The following is a 16,871-nucleotide window of genomic DNA, read 5'->3' as shown; positions in this document are numbered from 1 at the left end:
GGGGCACTAATTCTCCCACTGACACCAATCATGGGGCATTATTCCTCCCACTGACACCAACAATGGGGCACTATTCCTCCCACTGACACCAATCATGGGGCATTATTCCTCCCACTGACACCAACGATAAGGCACTATTCCTCCCCCTAATACTAAAGATGGGTTATTGTTTACACCCACTGACCACACTCCGGCCCCTATAAAGTCTGAAAAACAATAAACTGCCCTTTGTTTAGGAAGTTTGAAGACCCCTGCTCTGGCCTATCGCTGAAACCCCCGTTGCAGCTCCCTAAACAGTTTTCTCCTTTCTTTGTCTCCAGAAGCCGACCTAGTGATCAACGAGGTGATGTGGTGGGATCACGGAGTTTATTATTGCTCGGTGGAGGCCCAGGGGGACACAGCCGGGGACCCCGATAAGGAGGTGAAGCTGATTGTTCTACGTAAGTGAAGTTTCATCTACAATGGATCTTTGTCGTCTCACTCTCCCGCACCAGGAGGAAGGCAATTATGAGAAATGTCCTTGTTCCTTGATGTAACATTGTATCTCTTCATCCTGCACAGATTGGCTGACCGTGATGTTCATTGTGATGGGAGGACTTCTTCTTATCCTCCTCCTCTGCATATGTTGGTGTCAGTGCTGCCCCCATTGCTGCTGCTGCTACGTCCGCTGTCCCTGCTGCCCTACCAAGTGCTGCTGTCCAGAGGAAGGTACGGCCTCTTAATAGAATAAATTCCTGACACAATGGTCTGGAGTATTAAATACTAAGCTTGATGTTGACGCATGATATATGTTCTATCCTCCGATTGTATTCTCTTCATTTGAGCCTCATTGCAGTATGTCGTGCAAGTTGATAACAATCATGTTCTTTTTTTTTTGTCATTCTATTCATATGTCCTTTTTTTTTTCGTTCCTTCTTTTTATGTCACTTTGTATTTACTTTTGAAAATCAATATAATTGTCAGTTTAAAAAAAAAAAAGAATAGATTCCTGACGAAACTGTATCATTAAAAGAAAGTGGGCATTGAGTTCCAATTCAGGGAGTCAGGTTGAGATGATGCCATCAGTCTGCTGCAGGCAGAAGGAAGCATTTCCTTAGTCTCCTCTCTAACGATGATCTGATTGCAACTTTGTAGCAAGTCACAGGGTGAGAGGCTGCAGCAGGGGAGGATTTGTGTCATACCGTGGATGATGCCTGAACAAGGATGGCGCTGTCCTGGACAGAAAAGGTGATGAACTAATTGAAAAGGGGAGTACTGTGATACTAGGAAGTGTTAGACTGACACGTTATTCAGCATGTGAAGAAAAAGACAAAACAGGGAGAGAAGGCGCCACTGTCTGTTGCATATTTGGCAATCCAGGGATTTAAAAATAAGCTGAGTAGTGTGGGTGAATGATAGCTAATTGTCAGCACCACATCCCTTACTAGACAGGTTTGTGAAATGATTTAGAGTACACGGTAAATCACTACATACAGTTTAAAAAAATGTACAATTTATTAAATCACGATATAAAAATTCCATGTTAAAAGCAAGTGAATTAATAACAAAACTCCATTATCATCCTTAACACAGCTGTACAAAAGGTAAGTGCTCCCAACATGTTTCGTCTGCTCGGGCTTCTTCAGGGCGAAATGACTGCCAATAATCCAAAAACTGTGTCAAAAAATATCACAAAAACAAAATTTAACTAACCGATCTAGCAAAAGTGTACAACGTATTTTCATCAAAGTATTTTACATATTCAACATTCACAGTGTTGGGTCAATCGTGCTTACCCTTAGAATGATCAACAATATACACTGCTCAAAAAAATTAAAGGAACACTTTGAAAACACATCAGATCTCAATGGGGGAAAATATCATGCTGGATATCTATACTGATATGGACTGGGTAATGTGTTTGGAAAGAAAGAATGCCACATCGTTAAATGGAAATAAAAAATTTCAACCTACAGAGGGCTGAATTCTAAGGTGAAAAAGTGATGCAGCAGGTTAGTCCATTTTGCTGAAATTTCATTGCATCAACTCAAAATGGTACTCAGTAGTTTGTATGGCCCCCACGTGCTTGTATGTATGCCTGACAATGTTGGGGCATGCTCCTAATGAGACGACGGAAGGTGTGCTGGAGTATTTCCTCCCAGATCTGGACCAGGGCATCACTGAGCTCCTGAACAGACTGAGGTGCAACCTGGTGGCGTCAGATGTCCTAGAGGTGTTTTATTGGATATAGGTAAGGCAATGGTATAAATTCCTTCATCCTCCAGGAACTGGCTGCATACTCTCACCACCTGAGGCCGGGCATTGTTGTGCACCAGGAGAAACCCAGGACCCACTGCACCAGTGTAGGGTCTGACAATGGGTCCAAGGATTTCATCCCAATACCTAATGGCACTCAGGGTACCATTGTCTAGCCTGTAGAGGTCTGTGCGTCACTCCATGGATATGCCTCCCCAGACCATCACTGACCCACCACCACTAAACTGGTCATGCTGACCGATGTTAAAGGCAGCATAACGTTCTCCATGGCTTCTCCAGACCCTTTCACGTCTGTCACATGTGCTCAGGGTGAACCTGCTCTCATCTGTGAAAAGCACAGGGCGCCAGTGGTGGACCTGCCAATTATGGTGTTCAATGGCAAATGCCAATCGAGCTCCACGGTGCCGGGTAGTGAGCACAGGGCCTACTAGAGGATGTCGGGCCCTCAGGCAAATTTTATGAAGTCTGTTTTTGATTGGTCAGAGACATTCACACCAGTGTCCTGCTGGAGGTCATTTTGTAGGGCTCTGGCAGTGCTCCTTCTGTTCCTCCTTGCACGAAGGAGCAGATACCAGTCCTGCTGATGGGTTAAGGACCTTCTACAGCCCTGTCCAGCTCTCCTAGAGTAACTGCCTGTCTCCTGGAATCTCCTCCATGGTCTGGAGACTGAGTTGGGAGACACAGCCAACCTTCTGACAATGAAACGTATTGATGTCCCATCCTGGAGGATTTAGAATGCCTGTGCAACCTCTGTAGGGTCCAGATAACGCCTCATGCTACCAGTAGTGATACTGGCCCTGGCCAAATGCAAAACTAGCAAAAAACAGTCAGAAAAGATGAGTAGGGAAAAAAAGTTCAGTGGCCTCCACCTGTAAAACCACTCTGTTTTGAAGGTCATCTCATCGTTGCCCAACTAGTGCCCCTGTTGTTAATTTCATTTAACACCAAAGCAGCTTAAACTGATTAACAACCCCCTCTGCTAATTAACTGACCAGATAAATATCCCAGGAGTTGAATTGACTTGATGCTATATTAAAAAGTGTTCCTTTAATTTTTTGAGCAGTGTATTAACAGAGCAATAATGTCTCCATTTGATGTCAAGTGCCGAGTCACTTGTATATGTAAAATACGCTTAGTCTACAACCGTCTCAGCTCTTACCTCAGTGAAAATAACCTTCTTGATCCCTTACAGTCTGGCTTTCGCTTGCAGCACTCTACAGAAACTGCCTTACTAAAACTCACAAACTATCTACTAACTGCTAAAACCAATGGCCACTACTCCATACTTCTATTACTTGACCTTTCTGCGGCCTTTGATACTGTTGACCACCCACTCCCTAATAAACTCTGTTCCCTTGGCCTCCAAGATTCTGCTCTATCTTGGTTCTCCTCCTACCTATCACAGCGCTCCTTCAGTGTTACCCACAACTCTACCTCCTCCTCCCCATTGCCCCTTTCTGTGGGGGTTCCCCAAGGCTCTGTTCTTGGACCCCTCCTCTTCTCTATCTACACCGCCTCCCTTGGTCACTTGATAACCGCCCACGGCTTCCAATACCATCTCTACGCCGATGACACTCAAATCTGTCTGTCTACTCCTCACCTCACTCCTTCAGTCTCCTCTCGCATTGCTAACTTACTTACTGACATATCAACATGGATGTCGCACCACTTCCTCAAACTAAATCTCTCTAAAACTGAGCTGGTAATTTACCCCCCCCTCCCGTGCCCCCTCCATGACTTTTCTATCAAAGTTAGTTATTCAACCATCAATCCCTCCCCTCATGCCAGGGTACTAGGTGTAATCCTGGACTCTGACCTGTCCTTTCAGCTCCAAATCCAATCATTTTCAAAAGCTTGTAGACTTCACCTCCGCGACATCTCAAAAATTTGCCCCTTTTTAACAACCAAAACCACCAAGCTACTCATTCAATCCCTTGTTATTTCTCGCCTCGACTATTGCAACTCCCTTCTCAAAGGGCCTACCACTTCATAGGCTATCCCCTCTTCAGTCTATCATGAACGCTGCTGCCAGGCTTATCCACCTTACCAACCGCTCAGCGTCTGCCTCCCCCTCTCTGCCAATCCCTACACTGGCTTCCGATTGCCCAGCAAATTAAATTCAAAATACTAACCACAACATACAAAGCCATTCACAACTCTTCCCCGAGCTACATCACCAATCTTTTCTCCAAATATCACCCAAACCGTCCTCTCAAGACCTCCTACTCTCAAGCTCCCTTGTCTCCTCCTCCCATGCTCGTCTCCAGGATTTCTCCAGGGCCTCTCCCATCCTCTGGAACGCTCTACCTCAACCTGTACGGCTATCTCCTATTCTAGCTGCTTTCAGGCGATCCCCGAAAACTCATCTCTTCAGACGTCCCCTGGAGTTGCTCCGGTCTCCCTCTCCTATACTGGATGGCTCATGGATATAGGTTGAACTGGATGGACTGATGTCTTTTTTCAACCTCACTAACTATGTAACTATGTAACTATGGATCTGTGACACTACTTCAGGTAGTGCTTTTTCTACAATACCCTTCATCATAATTCTTATATTACATAAGTTCATTTTCATGATTTATATTTTCATTCTTAGACACACAAACTTACATTCAAGCTCCTGATGAGTGGACGGAGGTCCACAAAACGCGTAGAGCCTACAAATTACTCAAATATATCATTGTAATGTAACATATTTAATTGGTGAATACACAGAGAGTATGATGTATTATTGTATCTATTCTTTCTTGAGAGATCCTGGTTTGATCCTAGAAATAATGTATGTATTTTTTGTTGATTCAATATGTACTATGCAATTTATTGTATACTATATCTCTGTATGTGTTCATGCTATCAAATATTTTTATGTGTACAGTTATTTATTTAATAAATTCATTATGTCTAGTTACCTCACTCAAAGTCCCATACTCCTGTTCTTGTTCTTTATATATATATATATATATATATATATATATATATATATATATATATATAGGGATGGAGGAAACTAGACAGGCAAATCATAGACAGATTTCTCTTTTCGCTTCAGGGAAGCCTATCACACCGCCAACTAATCTGCCATCAGCTCATTCCCTACTATTACCTCTTGTAACACCTGCCCCACCCCATTAGATTGTAAGCTCTTCTGAGCAGGGCCCTCTAAATCCTCTTGTATTTTATTGTATTGTATATGTACTGTCTCCCTCTAATATTGTAAAGCGCTGCGTAAATTGCTGGCGCTATAGAAATCCATAATAATAATAATAATAATGAAAATATGTTGTACACTTTTGCTAGATTGGTTAGTTATATTTTGTTTTTGTGATAGAGTTGTTGGATTATCAGCGGTCCTTTCCGCTTCGGGCGAAACATGTTGGGAACACTTACCTTTTGAACCACTTTGTAAAGGAAGATAATTGATCTGTCATTAATTCACATTGAATTTAATATTGGGATTCAATTCATTGTTATTTTTTATATACACTATATTGTTAAAAGTATTGGGACACCTGCCTTTACACGCACATGAAACTTAATGGCATCCCAGTCTTAGTCCGTAGCGTTCAGTATTGAGTTGGCCCCCCACAGCAGCCGCTGTGGACCACCAGGAAGCAACCTGCAGCCGTGATGATGTCACATGTGAAGGGGGTATGTCAACATGTTTAGGGGTGGCCAGTGGCTTAAGAAAGGGAACTCTATCCCGAAACGCGTTGCCACATCCCCTTTACATGTGAGTTCATCACAACCACATGCATCATGTTCCAGATTTGAATGGTCTGAAGTTTGTAATGGGTTTGCCTAAAGCAAGTTCTCTAATAATACAGTTCTGTTATAAGTTGACAAGCTGCTTGTCATCTTACCTAAAAATCATTCCCATCACTGGAGAATGAAAAAAAGCGGAATCTGATTACTGTAATGAGAACGGGTATTACTGTCAGCACACTGATGAGACCCCCTGAGAGTATTTAAAGTGGACTTTTCTTTACAGCGCTCTGCGTTTCTTTTTCACAGCTATCGCCCGCCATCGGTACATGAAGCAGATACAAGGCCACGTCCCCTGGATGATGGAGAAACCTTTCTACGCCGGAGCTGACCGCAACTCTCAACACTCCTCTTATCAGCTCAACCCCTTACTTCAGAGAGGTGAGGACAGAACTTTACACTGGATGTCTGTGTATGCTGGAAAGGCAGCCGCTGTCTATGTACTAAACCAAACTCACACCTCCATAATGCTGCATGTACTGCCTGCAACCCCATAATATCCTCCACACGCCTGTCCTGGATCTACTGCCCACCATTATACCCTCCCAACTCCTCTTCTGTACATACAGCTTAATGTCAGACCCTCTACACTCCTCTCCTGCACATACTGCCTGCCATCATACCCTGAAAACTGCTCGCTAGCACATACTGCCCACTGTCACACCGTCTGCACTCCTCTCCTGTACATACTGCCCACTGTCATCCCCTCCGCACTTCTCTCCTGTACATACTGTCCTACCCTCTGCACTCCTCTCCTGTACATACTGCCCACTGTCATCCCCTCCGCACTTCTCTCCTGTACATACTGCCCACTCTCATCCCCTCCACACTTCTCTCCTGTACATACTGCCCACTGTCCTACCCTCTGCACTCCTCTCCTGTACATACTGCCCACTGTCATACCCTCCATACTCCTCTCCTGTACATACTGCCCACTGTCATCCCCTTCGCACTCCTCTCCTGTACATACTGCCTACTTTAATACCCTCCATACTCCTCTCCTGTACATACTGCTCACTGTCACACCTTCTGCACTCCTCTCCTGTTCATACTGTCCTACCCTCTGCACTCCTCTCCTGTACATACTGCCCACTGTCATACCCTTTACACTCCTCTCCTGCACATACTGCCTACTTTAATACCCTCCATACTCCTCTCCTGTACATACTCCCCACTATCATACCCTCCACACTCCTCTCCTGCACATACTGCCCATTCACATACCCTCCACACTTCTCTCCTGCACATACTGCCTACTTTAATACCCTCCATACTGTCATATCCTTTACACTCCTCTCCTGCACATACTGCCCACTGTCATACCCTTTAACCTCCTTTCCTGTAAATGCTGTCCACTGTTATTCCCTCCGCACTCCTCTCCTGTGCATACTGCCCACTGTCCTACCCTTCACATTCCTCTCCTGCTCCTGTACATACCGCCCACTGTCATATCCTCCACACTCCTCTCCTGCACATACTGCCCATTGTCATACCCTTTACACTCCTCTCCTGAATATACTGCCCACTGCCATACCCTTTACACTCCTCTCCTGTACATACTGTCATCCCATCCCCCATCCACACTCCTCTCCTGCACATACTCCCCACTGTCATAACTCTATCCTCCTCTCCTGTACATACTGCCCAATGTCATACCATCCACATTCTTCTCCTGTACATACCGCCCACTGTCATACCCTTTACACTCCTCTCCTGTACATACTGTCCACTGTCATCCCATCCACACTCCTCTCCTGCACATGCTCCCCACTGTCATAACTCTACCCTCCTCCCCTGTACATACTGCCCAATGTCATACCCTCCACACTCCTCTCCTGTACATAATGCCCACTGTAATACCCTCCACACTCCTCTCCTGTACATAATGCCCACTGTAATACCCTCCACATTCCTCTCCTGTACATACTTCCCACTTTCATACCCTCCGCACTCCTCTCCTGCACATACTGCCCACTGCCATACCCTTTATACTCCTCTCCTGTACACACTGCCCACTGGCATACCCTCCACACTCCTCTCCTGTACATACTGCCCACTGTCATACCCTCCACACTCCTCTCCTGCACATACTGCCCACTGTTATACCCTCCACACTTCTCTTTCAGGGGGAAATTTATGTTAATTAAATGTTTTTCATTCCTCTGCAGATCTCTCACTTCAGGGGAGCATTCCAATGGCCAGACAGCCAAGCTTCCCACCCCCCAATAACAAAGTTCTCGACTATTTGGAGAACGAGCTCAAGAACTTTAATACAGTCCAGCCTTTGGCCTCAGGCCCTCACTACAGCGGGGCCAGCCACCACCCCAGCATGTTATCTTCATTGAGCGAAGTTGGGGTCCGTGAAGTAGATCGCAGGGTGATTCAGCTTCCCCCCATCGTTGAACATATTGTCAGCTCTCATCGGAGCAATAACTCCAGTCAACATCGTAGACACAACTCATGGGATGCCCTAGAGAGTGATCGAAACAGGAGGAGGAATGGACCCCAGGAAGACCCCTACCTTCCTGAGAACGACTGGAGAGATAGAAACGACCGGCCCCATGGCTATAGGAGAGGGCAGCCAAATGAGGGCCGTGGAAGGAGAGACCCCTCCCCTCCCCGCAGATTCGACCACTCCCATCACAGCGATGACTCCGTTTATGATGACCAACGTGGGCATTCCAACCAAAGCTCCGATCGCAGAAGGTCTCCAGACAGGTCGAGGAGAAGGGGCAGTCCGGACCGCTTCTCGAGGCGGAGGAGGAGCCACTCACCCCCCTATAGACGTAACTCCTGGAGCTCAGATGATGAAAGTCAGTATACCCGTGGCAGGAGGGAAAGACACCCACAGTCCTACGACTGGCCAGAGGAGAAACCTCCCAGCTACAAATCTATCGACATCAATGCAGGGAAAAGCAAAAATCAGCGAGGGAGGCAGTCGGTGAGTGTACCGAAATTGTAAAATTGCCCAGAAATTTGTAGAATTATATAGTCCCCTAAAGATAGGTATATGGGAGTACGAGGATGAGGACAAGTATACGAGAGGACAATGATGAGGATAAGTATATGGAAGGACAAGGATGAGGACAAGTATACGGGAGGACAAGGATGAGGATAAGTATATGGAAGGATGAGGAAGAGTATACGGGAGGACAAGGATGAGGATAAGTATATGGAAGGACAAGGACGAGGACAAGTATACAGGAGGACAGAGATGAGGACAAGTATACGGAAGGACAGGGATGAGGGCAAGTATACGGGAGGACAGGGATGAGGACAAGTCTACTGGAGGATAAGTATGCAGGTGCAACTCATAAAATTAGAATATCATAAAAAAAGTTAATTTATTTCGGTAATTTAATTCAAAAAGTGAAACTCATATATTTTATACATAAAAGTGTTACAAACAGAGTGATATATTTTATGCATTTAAGCATTTCTTTCTTTTATTTTGATGATTATGGCTTACAGCTAGTGAAAACCCACAATTTAGTATCTCAGAAAAATTTCAATATTGCATAAGACCAATAAAAAAGTATTTCTCTGTCGTTCATTGACGGACAAAGCTCTTCAGTATTCTGAACCATTGTTGTATTGCCCCCTACAGGAGTAGGACACTAGGCAGAAAAAAAGGCTTGGCTACGCCTATGGGCAGTTCCAGGAGGTATACTCCCCCTCTCTGCTATAGGCCTTCATTTTTTTTCTGCCTAGTCACGAGTAAGCACCTAGTTCCCTGCCGGGATCTCTGGTCCTGGAAAATTTTTTTATTTTAATTGGCTTTTTTTCTCCTGTTAATTTTTTATTTTTTGCGAGATCTACAATCAACTGCCAGACTGGGTGATGGGCTGGATAATCTAGAGCCAGTGATCGCCCTAGTCTGGGGAGCGAGCACGCACAGACTACAGCTCCGTGCTAGGTCGGCTGCAAAATAGCCCCACTGGACGGGGGCTGTCCTGCGAATTAAATGCCTCCCGAGGTTGCATACGACCTGGGTTTCGGCCTGAGTTGCAGCATTCCTCTTGGCCAACAGCCCCTCATTTAGATGGCGAGGTGGTTCTGTCTGAGACGGTGCCTGCCTGGTTCCTGGTGTGGTGAGTAGTTGTCCCCCTTCTCCCCCTGGAGGGTTTTGGGGCAGACGCGGGCCCCTCCTTGGGACGGTCAGACCTCTGTGGGTTCCTCTCCTTCCCATCAGACCCCCCTATATGTTGGTGGTCCCTGTGGGTCATCTGCCCCCCCCCCCGGGGTAGTGTGGTGGTTTGGGATTGTGCCTGGGGCTGGGGTACTGTACTGTACTGGTGAAGGGGGGCGGGAGGGTGCCCTGGGAGCCTCGTGGAGCTGTGCATGGTGGCCATTTTGTTGTAGCCTGTGTCCTTCAATGGCTGACAGACATTTTTAGTTTGTTCGGCATACTAATAGAGTGGCAGCCATGACAGAGGAGCCTCTGGGCGGCGATTTCGGCTGTGGCAGCTCCTCCTTTTTCCTTGGTGCTGATTCCTGGGTTTTTCCCTTTCCCTTTGGACGCTGTACGTGGATCAAGTGAAACCGTAGAAAGCGGGAGGAACCAGTTCAACTGATATCAGTATATATTTGGGTTTGCTGTTGATATGACCAGCTCTGATGAAGGGAGCTTGACTCTCGAAACGCGTTAGTGGTCTCATTCACAGGACGTGTTCCATTCCATGTCTGGTGGAATCTTTTATTCCGATTTTACATTCTTCTTGTCTGTGAGTATGCATTTGGCATTTTAATAAAACATTTTATACGGTGACCACGGGTAATGCACTAGGTGTTGCGCCTCCTTCTCTTTCCTTTATGTATCATAGTTGGGGTTCCCCGCCTGAGGAGAGCAGCACGCCGGTCTTCCCCTTCGGAGTGAGCGCTTGGCTGAATTGATTGTGTGGATCAAGTGAACCCTGGGGCAGACGGTGCTACTCTGGTGGGGTGGTGAGTCTGGTGGGGTGGTGAGTATGGTGGGTTCCCTCACTCTCTCTGCTGCAGGTTGTGGGGTGCTCTGTTTGTTTGCGACTTGGTGGTGCTTCCAGAGGGGTGGGGTATCTCTTTTCAGTGCTAGACGCTTTTTTGTGGGGGTCCCCCTCATTACTAATCAAGTCTCTGGAGCATGTTTACCCACCTGACCGCCCTCTCAGAGGCTGCAGGTCCCTCAGGGTCCCAGCCATCCTTTAATACACTGACGGCAGTCTTGGAGTCCTTTGTGTCCCGGGTGGAGGAGGTTTTTGGGCGGTGACGTCTCATCAGATCCTGAATCTGACTCAGCCGCCGTGAACGTGGCCCACCCTGCGGGGGCCACACTCTCTGAATTGTCAGATAGTGAGGATGATTCCTCCACATCTGTAGTGGTGTGGTGGGTGCACTGATTGTATCTGTGCATGTAACTTGAAAAATGGAGGATGCATCTGAACCTGCGGCGGAGGTGGCGGTCCCCTTTGGCCCTCCTACTTTGACATATTTGTCGCAAAAGAGTGGGAGCATCCAAAATGTCCTTTGTGGTTCCTAAACACTTTGCGGGGAGGTACCCCTTTGAGGAGTCCCTCCTCAAGAAGTGGACTGTCGCATCGGTGTTGGACCCCCCTGGTTTCAAGGTTGAACAAGGCAACCATGATTCCGGTTGAGGAATCGCCAGCTTTTAAAGATCCGGCTGACAGAAAAGCGGAGGCTGTGGCCCGCAATATGTTCATTGTTGCTGGTTTGGCACTTAGGCCGGTCTTCAACATTGCCCTGATGTCGCAAACTCTGACCTAGTCAGCTAAACTTTTGTGCTGTGACCTAGAGGGTGAGCAGCTCCCCCTCTGCCTTTGCTGAATTGGCGGACCAGTTGGTCCAGGGGCTGCAGTTTATCTGTGATGCCTCTTTGGATGCGGCTCCCCTAATTTCTAGGCTGTCTGCTGCGGAAGTGATGCTTAGGTGCGTATTGTGGCTCAAGTGTTGGTCTGCTACACGACTTCTAAAAAACCCTGATTGATTTACCCTTTCAGGGCGATCGCCTGTTTGGGCTACCCTGGATGACATCATTAGGAGTCTCACAGGGAGGAAGAGAACTTTTTTTCCACAGTCTGGAAAGGGTAAAGAACCTCGTCTCAGACATGGCCGGTCTTTCTCGGCTCACAAGAAGTTTTTTCGTCACTCAGGGTCCACTGGCAAGGGCTCAAAACCCTTTAAGTCCTCCTCTGGAGGTTACAAACGACCCTGGGCTGGCAAGCTGAGAGTGGAATTCTCTAGACCCGCACACAAGACTCCTTCAGCATGAAGGTGCGCCCTCACCGATGCCTGCGGTGGATGCGACCTCTTCGCTGGTTTCCGGGCCCGTGGACCTCTTTGGTAAACAACAAATGAGTCCACTATGTGATACTGTCCGGTTGCAAGATAGTTTCATTCTTGCCCTACGGAAAGGTTCTTCCCTTCCAATGTTAATTGCAAACTCTCTTTGGGGGCGGTACAAGACATGCTGCTTTAGGGTGTGACTGTCCTGTTTCCGGTCTCGGAACAGTTTCAGGGTTTTTATTCAAACCTGTTCACATTCCCAAAGAAAGAGGACAAGGTAAGTCCAATTCTGGACCTCAAGGCCCTGAACTGCTTTGTGCTGGTACAGAAGTTCACAATGGAATCCATTCGCACGGTGGTGGCAGCCCTACATCAGGGGGATTTTCTTGCTCTAGCGACATCAAGGATGCTTACCTGCACATTCCAATATGTGTCTGACACCCAATATGTGCCAGACACTATAGCTTTTTCCGGTTTGTGGTAGGAGAAGAGCATTATCAGTTTGCGGCATTACCCTTTGGTCTCGTCTCTGCTCCTCGGGTCTTCACAAAAGTGTTTCCCCCGCTTCTGGCATTGCTACATCAGCTGTGGATTGCGGTACGGGCCTTATCTGGACGACCTTCTATTCTGAGCGGAGTCCTCTGCTGCCTTGGTAGATGACGTGGAGATGATCACTATACAGACCCTGAAGGAGTTCGGTTGGTTTCTAAATTACCAGAAGTCTGCTCTGATTCCATCCAGAAAATTGGATTATCTGCATCTGAATCTGGATTCAACTCTGGCCAGAGTGTTCCTTCCTTTGGACAAACTCCAAAAGTTGCATGCTGCGATTCATCTCCTGCTGTCCAGCAGATGGTCCTCACTCCGGACTTGGATGTGGGTGCTGGGCCTGATGGTATCTACCTTCTAGGTTTGCACAGTTCCATACAAGGTCGCTTCAAAGGGAGATCCTGGTAAAATGAGACAATTGTCCGAAGTCTCTGGACAATCAGATCCGGCTAAGCCGGTAAACCAAGGGGTATCTGGCCTGGTGACTTCGCTGTTCAGCAGGGCAAACCTTTCTCCCCTTGTATTGGACAGTAGTCACCACGGATGCCAGTCTGTCTGGGAAGGGAGGTGTCCTGGGTCTGAGCTCAGCTCAGGGTTTTTAGACACTGGAAAACCGGCTGCGCTGACTTTGGACTTGATGAAACACAGTGGACCAACACCAGCAGATGACATGGCTCCCCAAATAATCACCGACTGTGGAAAATGTTGCATTTCATTTATAAATCAAGATCCCAGAGTCTGGAGGAAGAGTGGAGAGGCACAGAATCCAAGTTTCATGAGGTCCAGTGAGAAGTTTCCACAGTCAGGGATGATTTGGGCAGCCATGTCATCTGCTGGTGTTGGTCCACTGTGTTTTATCAAGTCCAAACTCAGCGCAGCCCTCTAGCAGGAAATTCTAGAGCGCTTCATGCTTCTCTCTGCTGACCAGCTTTATGGAGATTCTGATTTAATTTTCCAGCAGGACTTGGCACCGCCCACACTGCCAAAACTACCAATACCTAGGTCACATGATTATTATATCACCGTGCTTGATTGGCCAGCAAACTCGCCTGATCTAAACCCCATAAAGAATCTGTGGAGTATTGTCAAGAGGAAGATGAGACACCAGACCCAACAATGCAGATGAGCTGAAAGGCGCTATCAAAGCAACCTGGGCTTCCATACCACCTCAGCAGTGCCACAGGCTGATCGCCTCCATGCCACGCCGCATTGATGCAGTAATTCATGCAAAAGGAGCTCCGGCCAAGTATTTAGTGCATACTATACTGTACATGGACTTTTCAGTAAGCCAACATTTCTGTATTAAAAATCCTTTTTTTTATTGGTCTTATGTAATATTCTAATTTTCTGAGATACTGAATTTTGGGGTGTCACTAGCTGTAAGTCATAATCATCAAAATTAAAAGAAAGAAATACTTGAAATATATCACTGTGTGCAACACATCAATCTAAAATATGAGTTTTACTTTTTGAATTGAATTACTGAAATAAATTTACTTTTTTATGCGATGTACCTGTATATGGGAGGGCAAGAATGAGGATATGTATATGGTAGGACAAGGATAATAATAGGTATATGGGAGATGCTGCTCCGACCAACTTACGTAATTAAGGCAGGCCATATATGATTCTTTTTTTTTTTTTTTTTCTTCAACCAGTGGGTTGGACAAACAAAGCTTACTAATTTCCCCATCCGCACGTTGAATGTGTGGATGAGGGAAAAACTCCTGTTGAGCTATTGCATTGTGCCGGCAGAAAGCCTTGCATGCCAGCAGAATACAATGATCAGTGTTGCCGGCAGTGTGCCAGTGGCACCGATCGTTCGGGAAAACCCCAACAGGCTGGTTGTACATAAGTCAATCGATACATTGACTTGTGTACAATCAGCCTGCTCATACGTGGATTGAAATTTGGAGCGGTCCCTGCTGAACCGGCCAAATTACGATCAATGTATGACCGGCTTAAGACAAACTCTAAACACCAAACCAATGTTTTTTTTCCCCTTGTGGCCCGGATTGGTAATATTATTTTATTTTTTCCAGTCACATAGCACTGCAGGATCCTCTTCTTCTTTTTCCAGGTGGTGGACAGATACAGAGAGTATAGTTAGTGTGATGATCTCAGCCCCCCCCCCCCCCCTTCAGTGCCATGAAACCCTGCACATACGTTCAATGTTTCATCGTCCCGGGTTATGTGACCCTGAGAGTCATTGACCTGGAAGACTAAGATTAACTTAAGTGCGCTCTTGGCTGCCCCCAGGTGGTTGGTGTAATAGTTGCTCAGGTGTGCAGCACCATGGCTGCATCTGACCTAAATGGAGGCTAAGGTGGTTAGGGGGTTAGAGGGTTAGAGTTAGAGGGTCAGGGTTAGGGGGGTTAGGGTCTAACCCTAACCCTGGGAGGATGGGGGGTTTAGTTCCACTCTAAGTTTGCTTAAAGCTGGATACACACTATACAACTTTTGTTGTTAGATTTCCTTTAGATTTACCTTTTCTATGTAGTGCAAGGGCCAGCCTGATTGCATACAAATTTAAAGTGTTTAGATTTGACCTCATATTATATGGTTTTGGTAAATCTAAAGAAAAAAATCTAAAGACAATTGTATAGTGTGTATGGCCCATTAGTGTTAAAGTGCTGCAACCCTTATTAGTAAGTGATCTCACAGCAATGTATAAAGTATGGTTATGATATTAACCAAACATATGTCTTCCAGGACCGGTCCAGTTCCAAAAGCGGAAGGAGTATGATGATTTAGCAGAGGATATGGCAACAAGAAAAGGACGGAGAAGGTGTTTTTTTTTTTCTATAAACAGAGAAAAAAATTAAATAAAACTGTGTCGTTCCTGAGCACAGCAAACCCATCCGGAAACTCACAATCTCTATGGACTCATTTATGGAAGAGCTTTGTGCTAGGTGCCTTCACTTGTAGCTGCCAATCAGGATCAATCCTGATCATGGCAGGCCTGATTGGTTGCAATTTCGACATCTTCACTGGCAGGGCCTGAACGTTTTGTTTGAATTGTTGAATTATTCAAATGTATTTTTGTTTTTTTATATTTGGATGGAGTAGCGAAAGGTCAAGTTTTTTTTTTTATTTCTGTGTCTTCTCTGGTTGTTTCTCCCTTTCTCCTTGTTCTGGTGTCCATTGCTACCAGGACAGAAAGTTGGGGAAAATTTGCACAGAGCATCCTTGCTCCAGGGGAGGACTGCGCCAAGGGGGCAATTGTCCCCCCCCCCCCCTCGGATGCCCTGTAAAAAGGCTGCACTGCTTCTGCCACAGACGGGCCTAAAGGATTCCTGGTGAAGAGAAGTAAAAAGTCCCCACCGCTGACCTACTGAGTGCGGGATGAAGACAAGGACAGAGTGCAGGCCTCCCCCCCCCCCCCCAGCATGGATGGTGTAAACTGTGTCTGAGCTGAGGCCGGTTCCATGCCCCACTGGAGACTCTCCTTCCCTAGCCAGCCCCGACTGAGCTGTCCCAGCTCCACCCTGGTGGCCAGATGAGGAACCTGGATTCGGCCAGTGAGTAGAGAGTACCTGGAGTGGAGCTTCAGCCTGGAATGGGGGTCAGGAGGAGGGCAGGAAGAGGCAGAGTCGGCAGAGGCACCATGGACCTCTGGTTTGTACTTGCTCCCTTGGCCAAAAGTTGCCAGTCAGCCCCTGCCCTGATCCTCCTCATCTCATGTCCTTTGCCGGCAGTCTGGGCCCCTCCATCCTGCCGAGTGCCCCCGCAGCAAGCAGCTTGCTTTGGGGGCACCCGAGCTGAGCCCCTGCTCTGTGTGTCCATTCAGACATGGAGCCGTGGCTCGGCCCTGCCCCCTGTCTCTCCTCATTGGCTCACTGACTTTGGCTCCCGCTGCTGTCTCGGGCCATTAAGGAGGGAGAGTCCCGGACAGCCAAGACTTTCATGCAACATCGCTGGAGCAGGATGGGCTTAGGCAAGTTGGGGAGGCTGCTGCACACAGAAGGTTTTTTATCTTAATGCATAGAATGCATTAAGATAAAAAACCTTCTGACTTTGGAAAA

At 46.8% G+C, this 16,871-nt stretch overlaps 1 protein-coding gene across 1 annotated transcript in view; it reads left to right on the top strand.

Annotated features, from left to right (window-relative positions):
• Positions 1–15,637, top strand: part of ILDR1 (immunoglobulin like domain containing receptor 1) — a 120,040-nt gene extending 104,403 nt beyond the window's left edge. The window contains exons 4-8 of the mRNA XM_082246898.1: positions 321–440; positions 562–708; positions 6,268–6,399; positions 8,187–8,959; positions 15,559–15,637. Coding sequence (XP_082103024.1) covers positions 321–440; positions 562–708; positions 6,268–6,399; positions 8,187–8,959; positions 15,559–15,600 — 1,214 coding nt within the window. The 3' untranslated portion in view covers positions 15,601–15,637. The remainder of the gene's footprint in view (positions 1–320; positions 441–561; positions 709–6,267; positions 6,400–8,186; positions 8,960–15,558) is intronic.
• The last annotated feature ends 1,234 nt before the right edge of the window (positions 15,638–16,871 follow it).

The sequence above is a fragment of the Pelophylax lessonae genome (genome assembly GCF_965119305.1).
Source record: "Pelophylax lessonae genome assembly, chromosome: 2".
Lineage (NCBI taxonomy): Eukaryota > Metazoa > Chordata > Amphibia > Anura > Ranidae > Pelophylax > Pelophylax lessonae.
Note: the sequence above shows the minus strand (reverse complement) of the source record. Positions and strands in the feature narration are given on the sequence as shown.